The 20,851-nt window shown below is 46.4% G+C and overlaps 1 protein-coding gene across 1 annotated transcript; it reads right to left on the bottom strand.

The window, feature by feature from the left end:
- Nucleotides 1-824: 824 nt before the first annotated feature.
- Nucleotides 825-16,046, bottom strand: GABRQ (gamma-aminobutyric acid type A receptor subunit theta). The gene is made up of 9 exons (XM_043897829.1): nucleotides 15,734-16,046; nucleotides 13,681-13,769; nucleotides 8,700-8,767; nucleotides 7,108-7,328; nucleotides 5,622-5,704; nucleotides 4,834-4,971; nucleotides 4,146-4,298; nucleotides 2,342-2,579; nucleotides 825-1,668 (listed from the first exon to the last, which is right to left on the bottom strand). Exons 1-9 carry the CDS (start codon nucleotides 15,880-15,882, stop codon nucleotides 861-863), a joined length of 1,947 nt encoding a protein of 648 aa, XP_043753764.1. The 5' UTR covers nucleotides 15,883-16,046; the 3' UTR covers nucleotides 825-860.
- Between the last annotated feature and the right edge of the window lie 4,805 nt (nucleotides 16,047-20,851).

The raw sequence follows: 20,851 nt of genomic DNA, 5'->3' as shown, positions 1-20,851 counted from the left end.
GATGATCAACCCAGCATCTGACCAGACAGATGTAACTGAGCCCCTATCTTCAAACATTTTGAAGCAGAAACATACACAAGAGAAGTTTCAATCCCTCCAAAGATGCTGGCTCAATCTGAGTAATCTCCAATCCAGCATCATCATGCTCTGCAAGCTCCTGCTGGAAGCATGCTGTCTCACTTATCCTGACATCTCACTCAGCACCCCTACCCACCCACCCTGAATCAGAACACTACACTCAAAATGCAACAGAAGAAATAGTGGGGAAAAGGCACTTTCAGAATCCCCAAGTTGCCTAGAGCCACCCCCTGCACTTGCAAGAGATGGCTAGCCCTTATACAACCCAGTTTGGCTTTCTCTTGTGAAACCCTAAGCAGAGGGTGAGCAAGGACCATAATCACTAGGAAGGGAAAAAAAAAAAAAAACAGAAGAAAAAACTAATGAAAAAGAAAATTCAACACTTCAGTGGGACAGAAAAGTCCCCAGAAATGTTTTTGTACACAGGGCTCGGATCCTTCTTGTCCTCCAATTTGGCTCCTCTCTGTCCTGTAAACATTTCCATGTGGCTTTTCTGTCTTAATTAGGTGTTAGAAGTCATTGACAACATGATAGTTTTCAGAAGGAAAGGAAATTCAGTGTGTTCTTTACCTCGAACTCCTTCTCAATCCCTTCCCTTCTGGCCAGAATACATCCTTTTCAACTACTCCCCACATCATGTTTATAAAGAAAAAGGTGGAATAGACTCAAGTGCCCAATAACTATAAAGTAAAATGAAGACAGAAAAGAAGGCAAAATGGAACAAAAAGGAACTACGAAAGGAGCACAGCACAGTATCCCTGCCACTTGGGGACACTAGGGAGCTAATAGATATGATACACCCAGTACACAATGTTGAACACCACGAAGGCAAGAGGGAAGAGGAGCCGGGAGCATTGGTCAACCTTAGGGATGTAGTCAGGGTGAAAGAGATCAGAAGAGAACCCTTTACTGAAGGAGCAGCCAGGGCTTGGGGGGAAACTGTCATCAGACTCTGAGTTGCTCTCCTTGTCTCCATCAAAGTCCATAGAATCATCACTATAGAGGCTTCGGGTACTGTCAACTTTACGCTTGAGCTGCTTCTCAAGGTCAAGGTAGCCGCTCTCAACTGTGACATCATCAGGTAAGCTATGGATATCACGAAGGGTGTTACAGACCTCCTGAAGCTCATAGGTTGCTTCTTGTACACGCCTCTGGCCATGGACAAGCAGACGCCTCCTGCTGGGGCCATCATCTTCACTCTCATTGGAGTCAGAGCTCTCTTCAGGATCTTCTTCTGGGTCATGGGTCTCAGCACAGTCATGGGCCTCAGGATGGTTGCGGATTTCAGTGGGAACAACACTATTATCAACATCAATGCCATTAACTTGAATGCCATCGTGGTGCACCACCTGCTCTGAGGTGGACGGGAGATCACTCAGGCTTTCTGTGGTGGCCAGAGAGGCCCCATCAGAGAGAGAGGACAGCGAACTGAGGCTCTCTGAGGAGGCCAATGGTGCCTCCTTTGTGAGGGAGGCCAAAGAGCCAAGACTTTCTGGGGTTGCTAGGCCGGCCCACCGTGGGCTGGAGGGAGGAGAGTCAGTTTCATCTTCTAGGTGAACCTGGTCATTGAATGCTGTATGAACAACCACTGTTGGGGAGGGAGGAGAGGGAGGGCTTTCCTCGTCAGCATGATTGATGGGCTCATCCACTGGGTAAACTGCCTCTTCTCCCCGTTGTCTCTTGTGCGCATGGTGCTGAGGAACAGGACCAAGAGCCTGTTAGAATATACAAGGCTGTTAGCATCCATGGCTGTTGCTGCCCACTCTGGAGTGCTGCATAGTGGGTAGAGGCAAAACCTCCTCAGGCAGGTGGGGGTGGGTTCCCTGTGAAGCAGGGACACTAACACACTGCCAGCAGCAAAAGACTCAGCATGGCTTTTGGAGTCAGAAGAGCAAAGGAAGGACAGGTAGGTCAGCCTCTCTGGTGTTTCTTCCTTGCAGCTTCCCTGTGTTCCCTTTCTTTCTGGCTCCATGGCCTACTCTTTGAAGCATGCTGAGTAGACCAGATCTGAAACCCAAAGGTCTGGGGAAGTCTATCTCTGCCACTTGTTAGCCTTGTGACCTTGGAAAATGACTCAACCTATAAAGGAGTGATGATATATTGTTCTACTTCTGTCTTATCTGGTGTGTGTGTGTGTGTGTGTGTGTGTGTGGTGTGAAGATGAAAGGAGCTAAGAAATTCAAAAGGTTCAAGTGCTAATCTTAGGTTTAAGAGGTGCTCAAGGAAAGTGGATTGTCATTCAAAAAGCCAAACCTGCTCTGCCTCTTGGTAGCGGTAGCGCTCCATGACTCTTAGGGCTCTTCTGAGTTGCCTCTGAGAATGCCGGGATCCTCTTCGGTTGTAGAAAAGGTAGTTGATGTAGACATACTCCACCAAGGACAAGAACACAAAGAAGAAGCATACGACCATATAGATGTCAATGGCCTTGATACAGGAAAATTGGGGGAATTTATCCCGCAGATGTGAGTTGATGGAGTTCAGGATGAGCATCGAAGTCAAACCTATAAACAACACAGCACAGTTAGTTCCCTCAGGAGGCTGAAGTTCTTGCACAAGCCATCAAGTCCACATCCCACTGGAAGGGAGCAAAGGCCATCTCTGAGGTCAAGAGGGCCCTTAGCAAAAGGCCTTTAGGCTTTCCTGGCTTAGGACCTTGGCTCAATTGCCCTTTTAGCTTCTTCACCCCCATCTTTAGGCCGAGCCTGTACTTCAACAGTTCAGTGACTTTTGCTCTTAGGATCAAGTCAAGAATCTCCAGCCATGGTTCATAGTGAGTTACACATCTAGCCCCATTTTACCCTATGATGCTTCTTCCCTTTTTTGCATCCTAGTATATAGGCTTTCCTGTAATCCATCCCTCAGAAGGTTTGGTGAGCACTAAAATATTACACAAATATAAAGGTTTAGTGTACTGTGTGCTCCTAAAAAAGAAGGATAAAAAGTCTGCCCCAAAGATGGTGAAGGAGAAAGGAGATCAGGGTCTGGGATAGACAGGCATTCTGAAGAGTGGGACCAAATATATTTGGGAGCTTAGGCCCCTCCTTGGTACTGCTCAGAAGTCTTTGACGCTCCCCGTTGTTTAGACATGAAGTTCCAACTGCTTAAAGTGGAATTTGAAGTTATTCCCAAGTCAGCCCAGGCTTTCTTCCTGATACTCTCCCCACTTCCCCAGTTTGTGCCCCAGGTGAAAGTGTGAAAGTTGCTCAGTCATGTCCGACTCTTTGCGACCCCATGGACTATACAGTCCGTGGAATTTTCCAGACCAGAATACTGGAGTGGGTAGCCTTTCCCTTCTCCAGGGGATCTTTCCAACCCAGGGATCAAATCCCGGTCTTCCGCATTGTGGGCAGATTCTTCACCAGCTGAGCCACAAGGGAAGCCTAAGACTACTGGAGTGGCTAGTCTATCCCTTCTCCAGCGGATCTTCCCGACCCAGGAATCGAACTGGGGTCTCCTGCATTGCAGGTAGATTCTTTACCAACTGAGCTACCAGGGAAGCCCTAAATACCCTGCAATTTACCCTTTACCTGTAATCAAGCTAGTTCCTCTTTCAGGGAATGCTGGGACTTATGTCTCTGCCTCCTGGAAGTCTTCAAAACCCAGGTTGAGTAGTACTTTCCTACTGCAGTTATAGCCAAGAAGACCCAGGTCATTTCTTCCTCTGGACTCTGACTGTGTGTATCTCAGCCTTTCATTAGACATTTGTCAAGGGCAGTTCATCTAGAAGCCCTCTGCTGCTTCACAGGCATTTTGATATGCTTCTTAATCAGTGTTTCTTGTGTTCCATTTCTAATGTAAATTTGTGACTTATCCATTCATTTATGTATCCAGCAAATAGAAATTCTGATAGTTTGGACCCAACATATCAAGATCCCAACCCTGATGTTTTTTGCATCTGTCTCCAATGTTGGTCTCTCTGCTGGGGGTTGGCTGGGCACCTGTACAAATGCCTGTTAGTCAGGCCCCATCTTGTTCCCTTGCCTGTGCAGTCAAACACTGCTCCTTACTCTCAACTTTTTTCTGAGCAAGATGAGCCAAGTTCTTCCCTGAGATGGGGACAGGCTTACCGACTGTCACCCTGGCTGCAGAAGATTCATAGTTCATCCAAAATGATATCCAAGAAACAACAGTGGTGAGGACGCTGGGCCAATAGATCTGCACAAGGTAACTGGTGACTTCCCTCTTGACTAGGAACCTCAGGATCAGGCGCACATAGGAACCTAGCCAGGAGACAGACTGGTATTAGGGTGGCAGGGCTGAGGGGATTTTCAGGGTGAAGTACAGGATGGTTGAGGGGAAACCAATGGCCACTTCAGCCTCTACTATCCCAGCCTGGGCAGTCTGCAAACCTGACCCCTTTTGCTGCCTTAAGGCCAGTGACAATGGCACATATTAGCAGGCCCATGTGGCACAGCAAGTCTGCTATCTCTTCCTTCCTTCCTCAGTTGCTCCATGTCAACTGAAGCTGAAATGGGAGAGAGAGGAGATATTTCAAAGGTGCCACAGATGGAGCAGCTGGCCCCGAAAGGGTGCCCGTGGAGTGTTAAACCCAGCCAAGTACTGCTGCACTCATTTCCTCACTAGCAGAAGGTAAGCCTCTGGGACTTCCTGAAGGGGGTTTTGCAAGGTGTCCAGAACAAGAAGGGAATAGAAAGAAGGCAGAAGAGATTCTAGAGGTCAAAGGCAGAGGTCACCAGGAGTTCCCTAGCATACAAAAGGACAAGAGACAGGAGAGAAGGAGGGAGTCAGACCCACCTGTGTAGAAAAACACCTCTTTGGTACTGATCGTCTTTCCCAGGAAGCTGAACTGAGGGATGTGAAGCTTCTCTGTCCCCTGGACGGCATTCCCACTGCCTTCCCAGTAGAGCAGGATGTCATCAACTGTGTAGCCATCTACAGGGGCGAAGTGAGCAGAGTCAAAGGAAGCAGGCACAGGTGACTTTCATACCAGAGGAGTTTGTGAAAACCAAAGGATAGTCGGAACCCGCAGTTTGCAGTTTTGTGGGTCTGACCCTGGGGCAGTGGGGCACATGAAAAGAGAACTTTCAGTTCCTTATCCAGGAAGGAAAGCAGAGTAGACAGATGTGCCATGAGCTTGTGCACAAATTCCCCAGGGCATGGCACATTCCCGTATGGGACTATTTCCATCCTGAAGGATGCCTTCTCCCAGATGCCATATATATAAATATATATATATATATAATAAATAATAAATATAATAATGAATATAATATAATATATAAATATATAAAATATAATAAATATATTATATAATACTATAAATATAATATATAAATATTTATATTTATATATAAATATAAATAAATATAAATATAAATATAAATATAATAATAAAATAAATAAATATATATATATATACACCCCTGTCTATCCATCTGTCTGTCTATCTATCTACCTAGGAGAGAAAAGGGCAGGGAGGGAGTAGGGGACATACGCAGTCCCTCTCACTGTCAAGTGCACCTTTGGTTTCCTCATGTCCCCACACCAGGAAGGAAAGAAGGGGCCATGGGAGACAAACGTACAGCTCTCCACCTCCAGCTTGCAGGTCTGCTTGTCCAGAGGGAATTTTTCCAGGTTCATGGAACAAGCTGCTGTGGTGGTGAGCCTGCAAGCAAAAGCAAAAGGAAGGGGAAGGTGAGTGCAGCCCAGGTGAGTAACTGTTCCTGAGAAAAGTGCAGGGGTGGAGTGGGGAGAGGCACCCCAAGGACTAGCCCACACTGCCTATGTTAAAGCTGGGTTCTCCTCTTCCTGTCTTGTTTCCTTCTTTCTCTTCCCCTCCCTTCCTTCCCTCCAGAGGAAAGATGAGTTGCAGTAAAGATGAGTTGTGTAAGGAGGAGAGAGGAAATCTGTATGTGACAAAGAAACCAAAAAGTGGTGTAGGACTAATACAGATGAGAACAGATGTATGACATATCAGGAAACCTTGGGGTGTCAGAATGGGAAGGACCCTGGAGGAAACTGAATGCAGAGTCAGAAAGGGAACTTTCTGGCTGAAGCAGCAGCAAGGCTGTTAAGAGGAAACCACGACACTGAAGCAGCTGAAGCGCTAGATCTGATGTATGTGGTGTGCACACACTGATGTAAGCAGCAACCCAGACACATCTTTGGCCATGAGAACTGCCCCTGCAGCACATCCATCTCTGTGCATCTGCTTATGAGTGTACTAAAGTGAAAAAGTGAAAGTGAAGTTGCTCAGTCGTGTCCGACTCTGCGACCCCATGGACTGTAGCCCACCAGGCTCCTCTGTCCATGGGATTCTCCAGGCAAGAATACTGGAGTGGGCTGCCATTTCCTTCTCCAGGGAATCTTCCCGACCCAGGGATCAAATCCAGGTCTCCCGCATTGCAGACAGGCGCTTTAACCTCTGAGCCACTAGGGAAGCCCAAGTGTACTAGGGCTTAGCAAATGCCAGTGACTGTAAATGGGCAGGAGGGATTAATATCTCTGAGGTTAGCTATGGAATGAAATTTCAGTTGCCATGTGGGAAGTCCTAGAGAAGAATCTGAGGAAGGATCTTGGAAGACCTGGGGCCATGGGAAAAGGGACCAGTGGGGAAGAGGATTTACAAAAGCTTTCTGCAGCCCCAGCTGGGAGCCTCTGGACCCCTCTTTGTCCTGCTCTTCCCAGGTGCCATGCTTGTCTCTTTCAACTCTTAAAGTGACTTCCATTTTGTACAGTAGGTGGTTTGTATGTCTGTGTGTGTGTGTGAAAGAGCTATACCCTAGTAGTTACCTGTAGGAGAAATTTTCTGAGATAAATTTATCTCTTATACTTGTCTTACAAGATGGTTTGTAAGAGATGAGGCTGTGAGGAGGGCTTTGGTGACCATCTATTATGTTACAAATAGACCAACGAGGCGTTCCAGGGTGCATACATTCTGTTTGTACAAAGCCGTAGGCAGTAGATGCACAACTGTGCACCCCTGGGCCCCCTGGATGCTGCATAATATATGACCAAAGGCAGAGATCAGTCCTGCCAGGGTGATCCCCAGGTCCCTGGGGAACTCACCGGATGCCATACCGCACTGTTCCATCTGGGTGAAGCTGAAACACGCGGTTTTCCACAGTTGCATCATGAACAAAAGCCTCCTTGCTATTTAGAAAGTAGCAGTCAGGGACCCACAACTTCTCAAGCAGCCGATAGTCCAGGGTCAAGTTAAGGTTGGTCTCGTGATACGCTAAACGTGGATCTTTCCAGGTCTGATGAAAAAACATCGTAATGGTATAGTCCTGAGGAGAGAAAGATAAATCCCAGTTGTAAGTGGGGTTGTTCAGCTTTCGTTCCTCCGAGTTTGTGTGTGTGTGTGTGTGTGCGTGTGTGTGTGTGTGTGTGTGTGTGTGTGTGCCTGCAGGTATATGAAATTTATCCTAAATATAGACAAGTAATGAAACATGTAAGAATGTTCAATGTTAGGGATAATAAAATGAGCTCCATATAATTACAATTCAGGTTAAGAAATACAATGTTCCCAATAACTTTCAAGCTTCAGTGTATCCCCTGCAGAACATATTTCCCACATCTCCCAGCAGTAATGCATTATCTTAACTTTTAATGGTAATAATTTTGCTTTTTACATTTTTTTCTCAATGTTTTCCTAAGTTTTATTGCCTATACATTTCTAAGGAATGTATTGCTTACTTGGACTTATTTAAATTTCTTTTCTGAAAGAAATCACACTCTCTGTGTTCAGACCTTGCTTCTTTCACTCAACATTGTGCTTGTGTGTTTGTTCAGCTTGATGTTGATAATTAAATTTCATTCACTTGTATTGCTGGATAATATTGCCTTATATGAATATACTATGTATATTACTATGTGATGACACCATACATACCAAGACCACAATGAAATAAGAACTATGAAGCCAAAGTTCCAGTTTATATCCCCACTAAGTGCAGATGAGTGTTCCCAGTGCTCCTGCCTTGCCAACATTGGTTTTGTCTGACTTTTGACTTTTTGCTGGTGCAGCAGGTATGTAATGGGCTCTCACTGTGGTCTTATTTTGCATTTCACTGATTAATAATAAAGTCAAATATCATTTCATAAGTTTATCTGCTACTTGGATTTCTTCACAAAAGTGAAGTTCCTGTTTGCATTTTCTGATCATTTTTCTATTGTTTTAAAATATTCTTATTAATTCACGGGAATTATGTGTATTTTCAATACCAGTCATTTGTGTTGCAAATATCATAGTCCAATCTGAGTTTTCCTTTCAAACTTTTCATACTGGTTTTGTTTCTTTCTTTTACAAAACTGAAGTGCCAAAAGTTTTGGCTAAAGAGAATATTATTATAGTTGAAGTTAGCAGTATTTATTTTTATAATCTGTGTTTTCTGTGTCTTTTTAAAAAAAACTCCTTACCTATCCCAAAGACACTAAAACAATATCTTATATTTTAAAAGCTTCATAGGTCTTTCACTTTTAGATCTATAATACATCTGGATTTATTTTTTATTTCAGGTGGTTGTAGTTTCCGAAACCTATTATGTTCCTCCATGTGGGCTCTGCTGCAGGTCATAACAACAGGAGTTGGTTTATGACCCTGCTCCTTGTCTCATGTACCTGGTCCCCAGCCCCAAGGCTGGAGCTGGCACACTTACCATAGTCACTTCTGAGATCTGTTCAATACTGGAGACGTAGATAGACACTCCCACTGGCACAGGGGCACCTACAATACAGGAAGACACTATTACATTCAAGGTAGGAAAAAGGGTAAAAAACTGCCTGAGTTTGAACCTCATTTTGGCACTTCCTAGCTGTGTGACCTTGAAAAAGTTACCTAACCTCTCTGAGCCTCAGAATGGGGATAATGATAGTACTTAGCTCATAGTTAATGCAAGCCAAGCACTTAGAGAAGGGCCTGGCTCACAATGTGCTGAAAAGAAAGGGTCAGGCCAAAATAAAGGAAAAATAAGGGGCTGAAGCACTCTTTTTCTAAATGTTTTCTGGATTAAAAACTCAAGAACAATGAGACCCAAAACAAGATATATGCTGTGCATGAGCATATTTGTGTGAGTTCATGTGAATGTGTCTATGTGTGAGTGAATGTGTGTCTTCGTGTGAATGAAGAGTGAATGTGTGAGCTGTGCATGGGTGGATGGGATCATGTTCACAGATGTGAGTAAATCTGTGCATGTATTCATGTGCAGATGAATGTGCCAGTGTGCACATGAGTGTATGTGAGCATGCCTGTGTGTGAGAAAAATGCATGAGTGTATTTGTGTACTTGAATGTGTTGTGTGGTAATAAATATGTGAACATGTGCATGTATGTAGCAATGCTGTGTGGGAGTGAATTATAAGTATGTTCCTGTGCAAGTGAATGTGTATTTATGTATGAGAGCATGTGTGACTGTGAATGTGAGCTTGTTAATGCACAAGGCAATGTGTGAACATGGGTGTGTTTGTGAGCTTGTGTGTGAGTTAATTTGTGGGTGTGTTTGTATATGTGAGTATGTTAATGCATGAATATATTCATGTGTGAATGAATTCATGAATGTTGTTTGTGAGCATGTTTGTGTGTGAGTGAATGTGTGAGCACATTTCTGGGTGAATGAATGTGTCAGCACATGTGTGTATTTGCATATATCATGTGGGAGTGACTATGTAGGTTGTTTGTGTGAGCCTGTTCACTTGTTAATATATTTGTGAGCATGTCCACGTGTGAGTGAATGTATGATTATGTTTGTGTGTGAAAAGTTGTGTTTGGGAATGTAAGTGAACTTATGGGTATGTGACTGTATGTGTGAGTGTGAGTGAGCATGCTCATTGTGTATATATGTGAATACATTTGTGCATGTGACTTTGTTCATATGCAAGTGAAAAGTGTGATAAGTGATTATGCTTCTACACTCACACTTATCACACTTATGAGTGTGTAAGTGTGAGTTTATGTATGCATGTTGATGTGCTTGAGAAAACGTTTGAACATGTCCAAGTGAGTATGGTTGAATGTGTGAATGTCTGTGACTGTGTTTGTGTGTGAGTGAATGTGCAACTATGTTGGTGTGCAATTGAACCCATGAGCACATTCATCTATGTTAGTGTGTCACTATACACCTATGAGTGAATGTGTGAGCACGTTCATGTATGAAGGTGTTTGTGAGTTTGTAAAAATGTGGACATGTTTGTGTGTGAGCATGTGTGAATGTGAGTGTCTTCATGTATGTGAATGTCAAACCATGTGTGAATATGTGTCTATGTGTGAGTGAATGAGTGAATTTGAGTATGTTCATGTGAATGAGTACATATGTGAGGGTGTTTGTGTGTATTAATATGTAACCGTGATTGAATCTGTGCATGTGTGTGTGCATGTGTGTGCATGTTTCTCCCTCCTGGCTTTCTTTTTCAGGACTAGGTGTTAGCACTGCCTATCCCAATGTGATAATGGATGTGCAAATATGTCATAAATAATAAAGTACTGTAGAAAAAACATTTTTATTGTTTTCTCATTGACTCAGGACTCCCTTCACCCGGCCCTACAGCTGAACCATTATTCTATGTGTACTATATCACACTGCTGTTACGGAAACAGGCGTAAGGCTTCCAATTCAGCCTGCTGGCTTCACTGCAGGCTGACTGTCTAGAAACTAAACTACAAAGTGCACTGGGAATCCATGTATGAATGGCATCTGAGTAGTAAATGGGACTCCGTGTGAGGGCATAACCAATTCCAGCATTCAGAGCTATTGTGAATGATCCCTGGCAAAGTGCTTGTAGTGATAGGGGTTTCTAGAAAGGCAGTTTTTCTTTATTATAGCCTTTCAGGCTCTCTGCATGCCTTTAGAGAAGGATGAAAGCTGTGTTAGGCAGGCAACAAGCCCCAGAAGGGCAGGGCAGCCATCCCCTTGGCTATCTCACTCTAGTGTCAAACCTGTAATCCTGGACCACTCTGTATCACTCAGGCAATCCCATCCTTTACAGCAGAATCCTAGGGGTCTGAACCCTAAAGTGCCAGGGCTCTGCTTTGTCCAAAGGCTCCCAGTTAAAGGAGCAAGTGGGAACGTGCAATCCACATTCCCCTCAGCAAGCCATGAGTCCTGGCCCAGGAGTGCGACCTGAAGAGGACCTGAGATCTTTTTCTAATTTATCCACATAGAGGGAACACCTTATGTGCTAGCAGTGGTCATAGTGAGAGCCTAACTAAGATACCACACCCCTACAAGCATAACAGAGGGGAACAAGAAGCTTCCAGATAAGGTGTCTAAATGCTGTCTTTGGGGTGATGGTCTCAGCCCCATATCCCACCGTTGTCCCTCCTGATGGACTCAAGAAGGCAGAAAAAGTGGGAGGGGGGATAACCACTCCCATCCCTCTTGTAAACTTTGCAACCCCAACTCTACTTCCTCCCTAGCATCCATCAGAGTACCAGAGGAAGAGGAGGTAACTGAAGGAGTGATGAAGGTGGTTCATTGACCCTTTGCTCCACACCTATGTCATGCCAAGTGACAGGCTAAGCAAAGCTGTTAGGGACCTGCTTCTGCAGCACTACGGAGCCCCACTTCTCTTGCTCAGAAAGAAGCAGCTTTGTTAACTTTCTCTGGCCCCTCCTATGCCTCCTCTTCATCTTCCTTCTCTTCTCAAGGAAGTAACATCTCCCATTTGAAGCTAACCACAGTTGGGTCATGTCTGTGCATATGTGCCAGTGTGCGAAGCCCTGAAACTATACTTAACTTCAGAATCTGACTCTGTGTACAGTAGGAGTGCTCGGTTACCCCCATCCCTAGCCACCCTGGCCTTGCTCTCCCATGATTGCCCCCTCCCTCCCATAAAAGAGCCCCAGACGTGGAGCCTGTAGTGCCTCCCTCTGTCTAAATGCTAGAAGGTTCTGCCTTGTCCTTGTCCTCCCACCTTCATCTACTCTTTGGCCAAACTGGGGGCCGAGCTTCTATCAGACTCCCCAGGTCTGCATGTCCACGAAGCTTACTGTAATCCAGGAGGTTAGACATCAGGTGTAAACAAATCCAGGTTAGCTCAAAATATGGCGGTGAGGTGCCTTGGAGATCTGTGGGTCAGGAGCACCTGACAACCCCCAGAGGTTGGTCCTTGCTCTGTTCCCTCTGTTCCCTCCCCCTGGCCCTGTGTGCCTGCAGAGATGGCAACCTGAAGCAGTGGGGAGAATGTGCTTGATGTACTTGAATGGCTGCTGGTCAGCCTTTGCTGAAAAACATGAGAACGATGAATGGAGGAAAAAAAATGCAACAGCTACACCCTTGACACCTGACATTCGTTGCTTGGTGCAACTGGTCCAGTGGGGTGCTGACTGGGCCCTAGCACTTGCCTTCTGTCCTATCCACTCCAACTTCCCAGCCCCTAGTGTACACTCACCTTGGATCCGAGGGCTGCACCGCCTTCTGCCCTCACACTTGAAGGAAGCAAAGCAGCAAAGAGGATACCAGTCAAGTGCCCCGCCCCCAAACCTTCGGGCGCCGGGCAACCAACGTGGTCTTCAAGGTGGCTCCTAGGCAGATCACAGAGCCCCTAGCGGTCTACCACAAAGGCAATTGCTAACAGCTGTGTGCCCTTGAGGGCGGAGGCATTGTGTATTGAGAAGACCTCTATTCATACAAATGTTCTAATGTGAACACTAGCATCCATTAACCCTTTAGAGTGGGTGTCTAGTTCTACCACCTGCAGGAATGGAAGTGCTTTCTCTGACTTAGCCACCTTGCTTTTTAGCTCTTTCCTGGTTTCCTTTCAGCCAAAATGTGACTAATGTCTACTTAAGGCACCCCTCCTCTTGTGTGTCCTTGGTCTAGGTTTCCTGGGCATCCCCTCAGCCAGAGAATGCTATTCCTATTCCAAGCGGTCCAGGTAGGTGCCTGTCACTTTGTGCTGTGAGATGGCCCATCTCCCTTTCCAAAGCCAGGGGCGGGGTGGGGTGGGGTGGGGTGAGGGGCTAGGCAACAACAACAGGAGAAATTGATGTATCAATTTCCTGGAGTTTGTTACTTCAGTTTCTTTGTCATTTCTCATCTCTGTGCTTGAGATCTGAGGTGTAGATTTTACTTAGCAGATAAGGATATCAGAAGTTCCTAAGGTAATCAGGTGGGAGTCATAAAGATTACGCTGACTGCAGTGTGTGCAATAAACTGAACTTGATGGGAGCTGAAGGCTTGGGGAGGCTGAGCAGAGGCAGCAGAACCTGGGGCCCGGGTGTATGAAGTAAAGTAGGCAGAGAAGACCATGCCCTTAGTTTTCAACTAGCTGAATGGGGGTAAGTGCCCAGGGTTCAGAGACTGTGTGCACAAGTGGAACATGTGTCCTCCCCACAGATGGAGCAGAAAACTCCAGCCGGTGAAGCACACCTGGGGTGACGAGTGCTTCTGCAGCCCAGGCAATGTGCTTCAGGCTCAGGCCACTGTACAGGAGTGTGGAGGGGGCAGAGAAGTGGGGGAAGTGCCGGCAGAAGAGACACAGGCCTGGGACTTGTGGCCTGGGAATGCTCTGCTGGGGTCTCTGGAGGATCAGGAAGTGGGGTCTGCAGAGGCAGAAGGGCCCAGTCCAGAGGAGTGCCCCTGGTCAGCTCATTGGGTGGGGCTGGCTTTCTGTGTCTCAGCTCTAGTACCTGGACGTGTCTTACCTCCAAAATTGGGCCTCAGACGGCCATCATAGTTCGACAGCACCCTGTCCAAAATCTTGTGAACCGTAGCTTCATTTGCACAATTTTTGCTGGAACAGAGAAGTCATTGGTAGATATTGGTCATCAGTGAATGCTGCATCACTTCTCAGAAAACAAACAGCAAACAACACCCCGGGCATCAACTCGCCAGGGCCTTCTTTCCACCTGCACACATGCAGACACGTGCAGTCATTGATGCAGACATGTGCATCATACATGTACACATGTCTCCCCGCTCCCTTCCCTTCCTCCAGTGAGTCAGCCAGAAGCACAGCAGTGACGCAGACTCTTCTTTCCCCCTCCCCCTCCACAGCCTTTATACAAAGGGTGGGGCATAAAGACTGGCTTCTTGTTACCAGGCAGAATTGGGGGGATGGGGGGGAACTGTAGGGGAAGTGGAGAGGAGAGGGTGTGGGCAGGAGTGAGTGCTCACAGAAACCTATTACCTCAAGCCCCCTAAGGAGCCCCACCTTACCATCGGTCTGGATGCACCTTACCCCCTCAGTACCTTCATGAACTGAGCCCACCAGCCTGCATCCTCCACCTCACTTACATTTCCCCTACCTAGGCTGGGGCCGGCATTTTGCTATCACGTCTATGTGAATCTTGTTCTTGTGTACCTCTGTTTCCAAGACTTGGCATGTGACATATGGCACAGACAGAGCCTTGCTCATGTAGCAGAGATTTATGAGCCTCGTCAATCAAACCATTTCTGATCCTTGGGTTTCAGAGCCATCCTCAAAAACACATGCATTTTTGGAGCAGGCATCTCTTTGGCTAAGCGTGTGTTTCCAGCCTAGACGTGTTTTGGGTGAGCACATGTAAGTGGACCCAGAGAGCTGGCCTTTCCAGAAGTCTCTGATGCGCCCTTTCAATTCACATAGTCTTTCACTGGGGTCTCTTTTCCCCCAAAGGGGCTGGTGAATGAGATGCCCTGGCATCACTATAACTCTTAGTATCTTTCATGCAGTGACTATAGAAGTCAGCCCCTGCAGATCTTGTGTGTGTGTGTGTGTGTGTGTGTGTGTGTGTGTGTTCACTAGCGCAATCTGGTATCTTGGGTTGAGGACATTGCAGAGCTTTCTGCTGGAACCTTGCCCAACTATCCCCCACCTCCTTTTTCCTCATACATGTTCTTTTCTGGTTTGCCATTTGAAAAATTATTCTCAATCATCTTTTAAAAAAAATCTCAATTATCTTTAATGAGAAAATTTCAAAATGTGCACATGAATGAGTTCCAAATTAAACCAACGCATTTCTGTGTGTTAAGGACCACACGCACTAGCCATATGCTAGCGCTCAGGATCTGTGGCCATCACAAACACACATTTCCATGTGATCTCCACGTAAAGGCTGACTGTTTAACATCTCTTCAGGTGTTTGCAGACCCAAACAAACTTGAAATCAAACACCAAATCTTCAAATGTTTAATTGGAGTCACTACAAAATTGCACCCATCTCAGGCCACACGGTTATATGTTATACAGCCACCAATCGCACTGTCTGGGCTCAGATGAGGTTGAGTCAATAATTTCTGTCTGCGGCATCGGAAAAGGTCCCTCACTGCTCAACACACACATTCACGAATACACGCACGCGCTTCGGGGAATAGAGAAAAAAATCCGGACTCAAACAGGTGTCTCCACAGTTTTGTGAATTTCCCATCACCCTGTACTCCCACCCTCAATCCTACAAGTGCCAAAGGGCGTGACTGGGAAAAGCTGCCAGGGGCTTGGTCCCTGGGGATGGATTGCAGACCTCGGGGGGAGGGCATCCTTCCCCCCAACTCCTGGGGCTGCAGTTAACAGGTGGGCTGAAGCACCAAGGTTCTATCTCGAACGGTCGCCCCTACTCTCAGCCCACCACCCTCCAAGGATCTGGAGGCTGGGCCGGCGCGCCAGGGATCGGCGAGCCCGGGTCCAAGTCTTCCCCAGCCCGCTCCGTCCAAGAGGTCCGAGGCTGCCGCCGGTCCTCTCCTGTCGCCGCCATGCCCCACCTGGCGGCTCCCGCTTACCAGTCGAAGAGGTTCAGGACGACTTCGGGCACGGTGGAGGAGAGCTCTAAGTGGAATTTCGGGGTGGAACTGAGGTCGCTGCCCTCCGCGAGCCAGGTTCTGATGAGCAGCAGAAGCACAGCGGCTCGCAGCATCCCTCGGATGCTCATGGCTGCGCACTCCGAAGCTTTGGAAGGCGCGAGAGGCTGCGGTCCGCCGCCGCTGCCGGGGAATGGGACGGAGCGAGCGAGGACAGTGTGGGGCGAGAGGGAGCTGGGGGGTTGCGAGGAGTCGCCTCTAAGGAGACTGCAGCGAGAGTTTAGGGAGCAGGGGGCGCAGGGGTCGGACCGGAGTCCAGAAGCCGGGCTAGTGCCCGACCCGGAGCCTCAGGAAGCGCCCGGCGGCTGCAAGGTGCGCTCCGTCTGCAGCCGCTCCAGGCTGCGTCTGGGCACCCAGCCCGGCGCCCGCTGGCTCCGCCCACTCCGACGGTCGCGCTGGTCGAACCAATCCGGCAGGTGCCAGAAGCCGCACAAAAAAGGCGCGCTCCAGTCTCCGCCCGCAGCCGGCGCACCGCCCGGCTCCCCGCCCCTTCAGGCCTCCGCAGTCGCGCCCCCGCCAGGCACAGACAGGGGCGGGGCCGGCCTGGGGGAGGGGCGGAGCGCGCTGCCGGAGGGCTGAACGCGCGTCCTCAGCCGGGCACCCGATGGGTCGTGTTTTCTCTCGGTAAAAAAAAAAAAGAGAAAAAAAATTCAAAATGTGCGTGTCTTTTGGAAGACCGTGTGCCCAAGAGTTTTGTTTTTCGCGGTGAAGGAAGTGAGGGAATTTGCTCTGTCTGAATGTACCTTCGGAAAGGGCTGCACACTTCTGGGTCCCCAGGACAGAGATCCGGGAACTGGAAGTGTTCACCGACTGGGGTCACACTGAGGTGTGACGGTCCCAGAGCCAGGGCCGGCACCGTGGAAGGGGAAGGAGGCGAGGACCAGTGTTTCAAGGGATTGAGACCTTGGAGCCGGCGACTCTGATGCTCCTGCATTTGGGGCCCATCAGGTGGAAAAGCCAGAAATTTTGACTAGAGGGCTCTTATTCTTTCCACTACCTCAAACACTGTCCTACGAAACAAAAGGCTCTCAGAGGATAGGAAAATTCTTCCATCCCAATCCCCTCTGTCCTTCCTATCTCAGATCCTTGAAAAAGCAAGTTCAGAAAGACGCCCTTCAGAGCTGTGGACCAGGCGGGCAATTCCTAAGGCATGCCATTGAGAAGGGTTGCAATGGACATGGATTCAATCATGGTTCACTCATGGTTAGCTTGGAGAAGGAAATGGCAACCCACTCCAGTATTCCTCCCTGGAGGATCCCAGGGACAGAGGAGCCTGGTGGGCTGCCGTCTATGGGGTCGCACAGAGTTGGACACGACTGCAGCGACTTAGCAGCAGCAGCAGCATGGTTAGCTAGAACATTCATACAGAGATGGAGCTTTTTTCTCTTTTCTCTCAGTATTTGGTGAAGTGAGTTGGGGTTACTTGTGCCCCGAAAACCTTCAGTTGCCTGCCTGGTTAGTTGGGCTTCTGCTCACCCCGCACTGCCCACAGTCTGTCCCTTTCCCGGGCAGCCTGTGGACCTCTGAAACCCGGTAGTGAGCAGCCTTGAGCATCCAGGGATGCTTCGAGCCGCTGCGCTCTTGTTGCTCATCAGAACAGTTAAGTGTTTAACTCTTAATCCCCACTTTTCTTAACCACCTTAGAATCAAACTTTTAGAAAGTGTTTCATAGTTTCCTGCCTTTTTTTTTTTTTTTTTACGAGCAGATCACCCTCATGCCTTCCTTCCCCTTCACCCCACCACTGGAGCAAATGGTCGCCTTCCCACATGAGTGCAGAAACAAAGATGATGGGACCTGTATGTTACCATTACATACAGGAGTGGATCAATAAAACCCATCCCTGTGGCTAGCCGGCCTGCCCTTGTCTCTGATCATCCAGAAATATAGAGAAAATCCTTGCTTGATAAAAGTGGGAGGGTCATTCCAGGTCATTTTGTCCCAACCTCTGGACTTTAATATGGGGAAACTGAGGCCCAGAGAAGGAAAGGGGATGGCCCCAAGTCACATAACAGTAGATGCCCAAACTACTCCCAGAATGTTATTATTTTTTTTTTTTTTAGTGTGATTCGGCAATGACTGGAAATTCAGGCAACCACCAGCAGATGGGAGTAGATTTATTTAGATACAAATGTTCCCAGTACCCTGGAATCAAATTCCACAGGCAATTGGTTGGCCTCTCATTTGTCAGGGGAAAACAAGACTGAAGCCTGAAGTTCTATTCCTAGGTGCACTTTTGACTATGGAGATGGTCCTATGGAGATGGAGTTGAGGATGAAGCATTCACTTTCAGACCTTACATCCCAGAGGGTGCTCCCCTATTTCTGCTCTCCCTAGAGGTATTGCTTGGCTGAAATTTCTAACTCACAAGATAAATAGCCCCCCCCCCCCAAAAAAAAAGACAAGAAATACAAAAATGACAGTGTAATCTGTACTTGTTGAGCTTTTCTCCAGTTACTTTATTAGAATATCTGTAAGTATGCAGATTGAATGGACTTAAACCTGAATATTGAATGGACTTACACCTGAAGCCCACTTTGGCCACCTGATGCAAAGAACTGAGTCATTGGAAAAGACCCTGATGTTGGGAAAGATTGAAGGCAGGAGGAGAAGGTGATGACAGAGGATGAGATGGTTGGATGGCATCATGGACTCAATGGACATGAGTTTGAGCAAACTCCAGGAGTTGGTGATGGACAGGAAAGCCTGGCATGCTGTAGTATATGAGGTTGCAAAGAGTCAGACACGACTGAGCGACTGAACTGAACTGAACTGAAACCTGAATATGGGACCATGATGTAGGAAAAAGAACACTGACCTGGAAGTCAGCCCATCTGGGTTCTGGTCCATGTCTGCCACATGGCAGTGAATGTTTTAGTTTGGCTGCAGTGTAGGGTGTATTTGGAGTAAAACAAGGTGTAAGGGAGGTAAGAGGCAAGAGATTAAGCGAACCTGGCCTGGTGAGCACCACACACTGAGTGTGCAATAAATAAATGAAGCAAGAGAGAGGGAGTTTTGGACCTAATTGTCCAAAAAAAAAAGAAAAAAGGAATTTGATTTTTATTTTAGAGTCAGCTTGTGCTTTTGAAAAGATTGTGCAAGAGAATGGCTCGATCAGAATGGTGCCTTGGAAGAATCCCTTGTAAAGGAGAAACTGGAAGGAAGAAAAACTGAAGATGATGACAGTAATTAAGATTCAGTGAAACCTCAGAATTCCAATGGCATTTTTCACAGAAATACAAAAAAACCTACAATTCACACAGAACTGTAAAATACCCTGATGACCCAAAACAATACCAAGAAAGAACAAGGCTGGAGATATCACAATTCTGGATTTTAAACTATTGCAAAACGGTTGTAATCAAATAGCATGGTTCTGTCATAAAAATAGACACATAGAACAATGGAATAAATTTAGATCCCAGAAGAAAGCCCACACCTATATGGTCAACTCATGTTGGACAAAGGAGCCAAAAAGACTCAATGGGGGAAATGAGTCTCTTCAATACATGGTGTTGGAGAAATTGGATTAACCACATGCAGAAAAATTAAATCAAATCCCATCTTGCACTACTCATAAAAATTACTTTGAAATGGTTTAAGACTTAAATTTGTTGTTCAGTCACTCAGTTGTGTCTGACTCTTTGCGACCCCATGGACTGCAGCACGCCAGGGTTCCCTGTCCATCACCAACTCCCGGAGCTTGCTCAAACTCATGTCCATTGAGTCAGTGATGCCATTCAACCATCTCATCCTCTGTCACACACTTTTCCTCCTGCCTTCCATCTTTACCAGCATCAAGGTCTTTTCTAATGAGCTTAAAGACCTTAAACTGTAAGACTACTAGAAGGAAGAATAGAGGAAAAGCTCTTGACATTGGTCTTGGCAACTGTTTTTTTTTTTTTTTTATATGACATCAAAATTATAGGCAACAAAAAGCAAAAATCAGTAAGTAAGGCTATATCAAACTAGAAATCTTTTGCACAATGAAAAGAAAGCCTGTGGAATGGGAGAAAATATTTACAAACCACACAACTGATAAGGAGTTAATACAAAATATAGAAGGAACTCATACAATTCAATAGTAAAAAAGCAAAAAAATCGGACCAAAAATGGGTAGAGGAATGGACTATTTTCCCAAAGAAGACATACAAATGGCCAACAGGCACATGAAAAAATGCTCAACATCACTAACCATCAGGGAAATGCAAATCAAAACTACCATGAAATATCACCTCATACTTGTTAGAATGGCTATTGTCAAAAAGACAAGGGACAACAAAGGTTGACGAGGGCATGGAGAGAAGGAAATGCTTCTGCACTATTGGTGGTAGTATACATTGGTACAGTCACTGTGGAAAACAGCATGGAGATTGCTCAAACTTTAAAAACAGAACTACAATATGATCCAGCAAACTCACTTCTGGTTATATAAACGGAGGAAATTAAATCAGGATCTCAAAGAGCTATCTGTACTCCCACGTTCATTTAAGCATTGTTTACAATAGCTGAGATATGGAAACCACCTAAGTTTTCACTGATGGATGGATAAAGAATATGTGGTACATATACATAATGGAATATGGTTCAACCATCAAAATGAAGGCAAGCCTGTCATTTGGGACAACATGGATGGAGTTTGAGAGCATAACCCTAAGTGAAATAACTCAGACACAGAAAGACAAATATTGTATGTTCTCGCTTATATGTGGAATCTAAAAAAATCCAAATTCAGAGAAGCAGAGTAGAATGGTGGTTGCCATGGACTGAGGGTGGAGAGAAATGGGGAGAAATAGGTTAAAGGGTACAAATTTCCAACTGTAAAATGAATAAAGTAATTTGGTGGCTCAGATGGTAAAAATTCTACCTGCTATACAGGAGACCTGGGTTCAATCCCTGGATCGGGAAGATCTCCTTGGCAAAGGGAATGGCAACCCACTCCAGTATTCTTGCCTGGAGAAGTCCATGGACAGAGGAAACTGGCAAGCATCCATGGGGTTGCAAAGAGTCAGACACGACTGAAGCAACTAACACACACAATG

Source organism: Cervus elaphus, chromosome X, assembly GCF_910594005.1.
Source record: "Cervus elaphus chromosome X, mCerEla1.1, whole genome shotgun sequence".
Classification (NCBI taxonomy): Eukaryota; Metazoa; Chordata; class Mammalia; order Artiodactyla; family Cervidae; genus Cervus; species Cervus elaphus.
The sequence above is the reverse complement of the archived record's forward strand: the minus strand, read 5'-3'. Positions and strand labels throughout refer to the sequence as shown.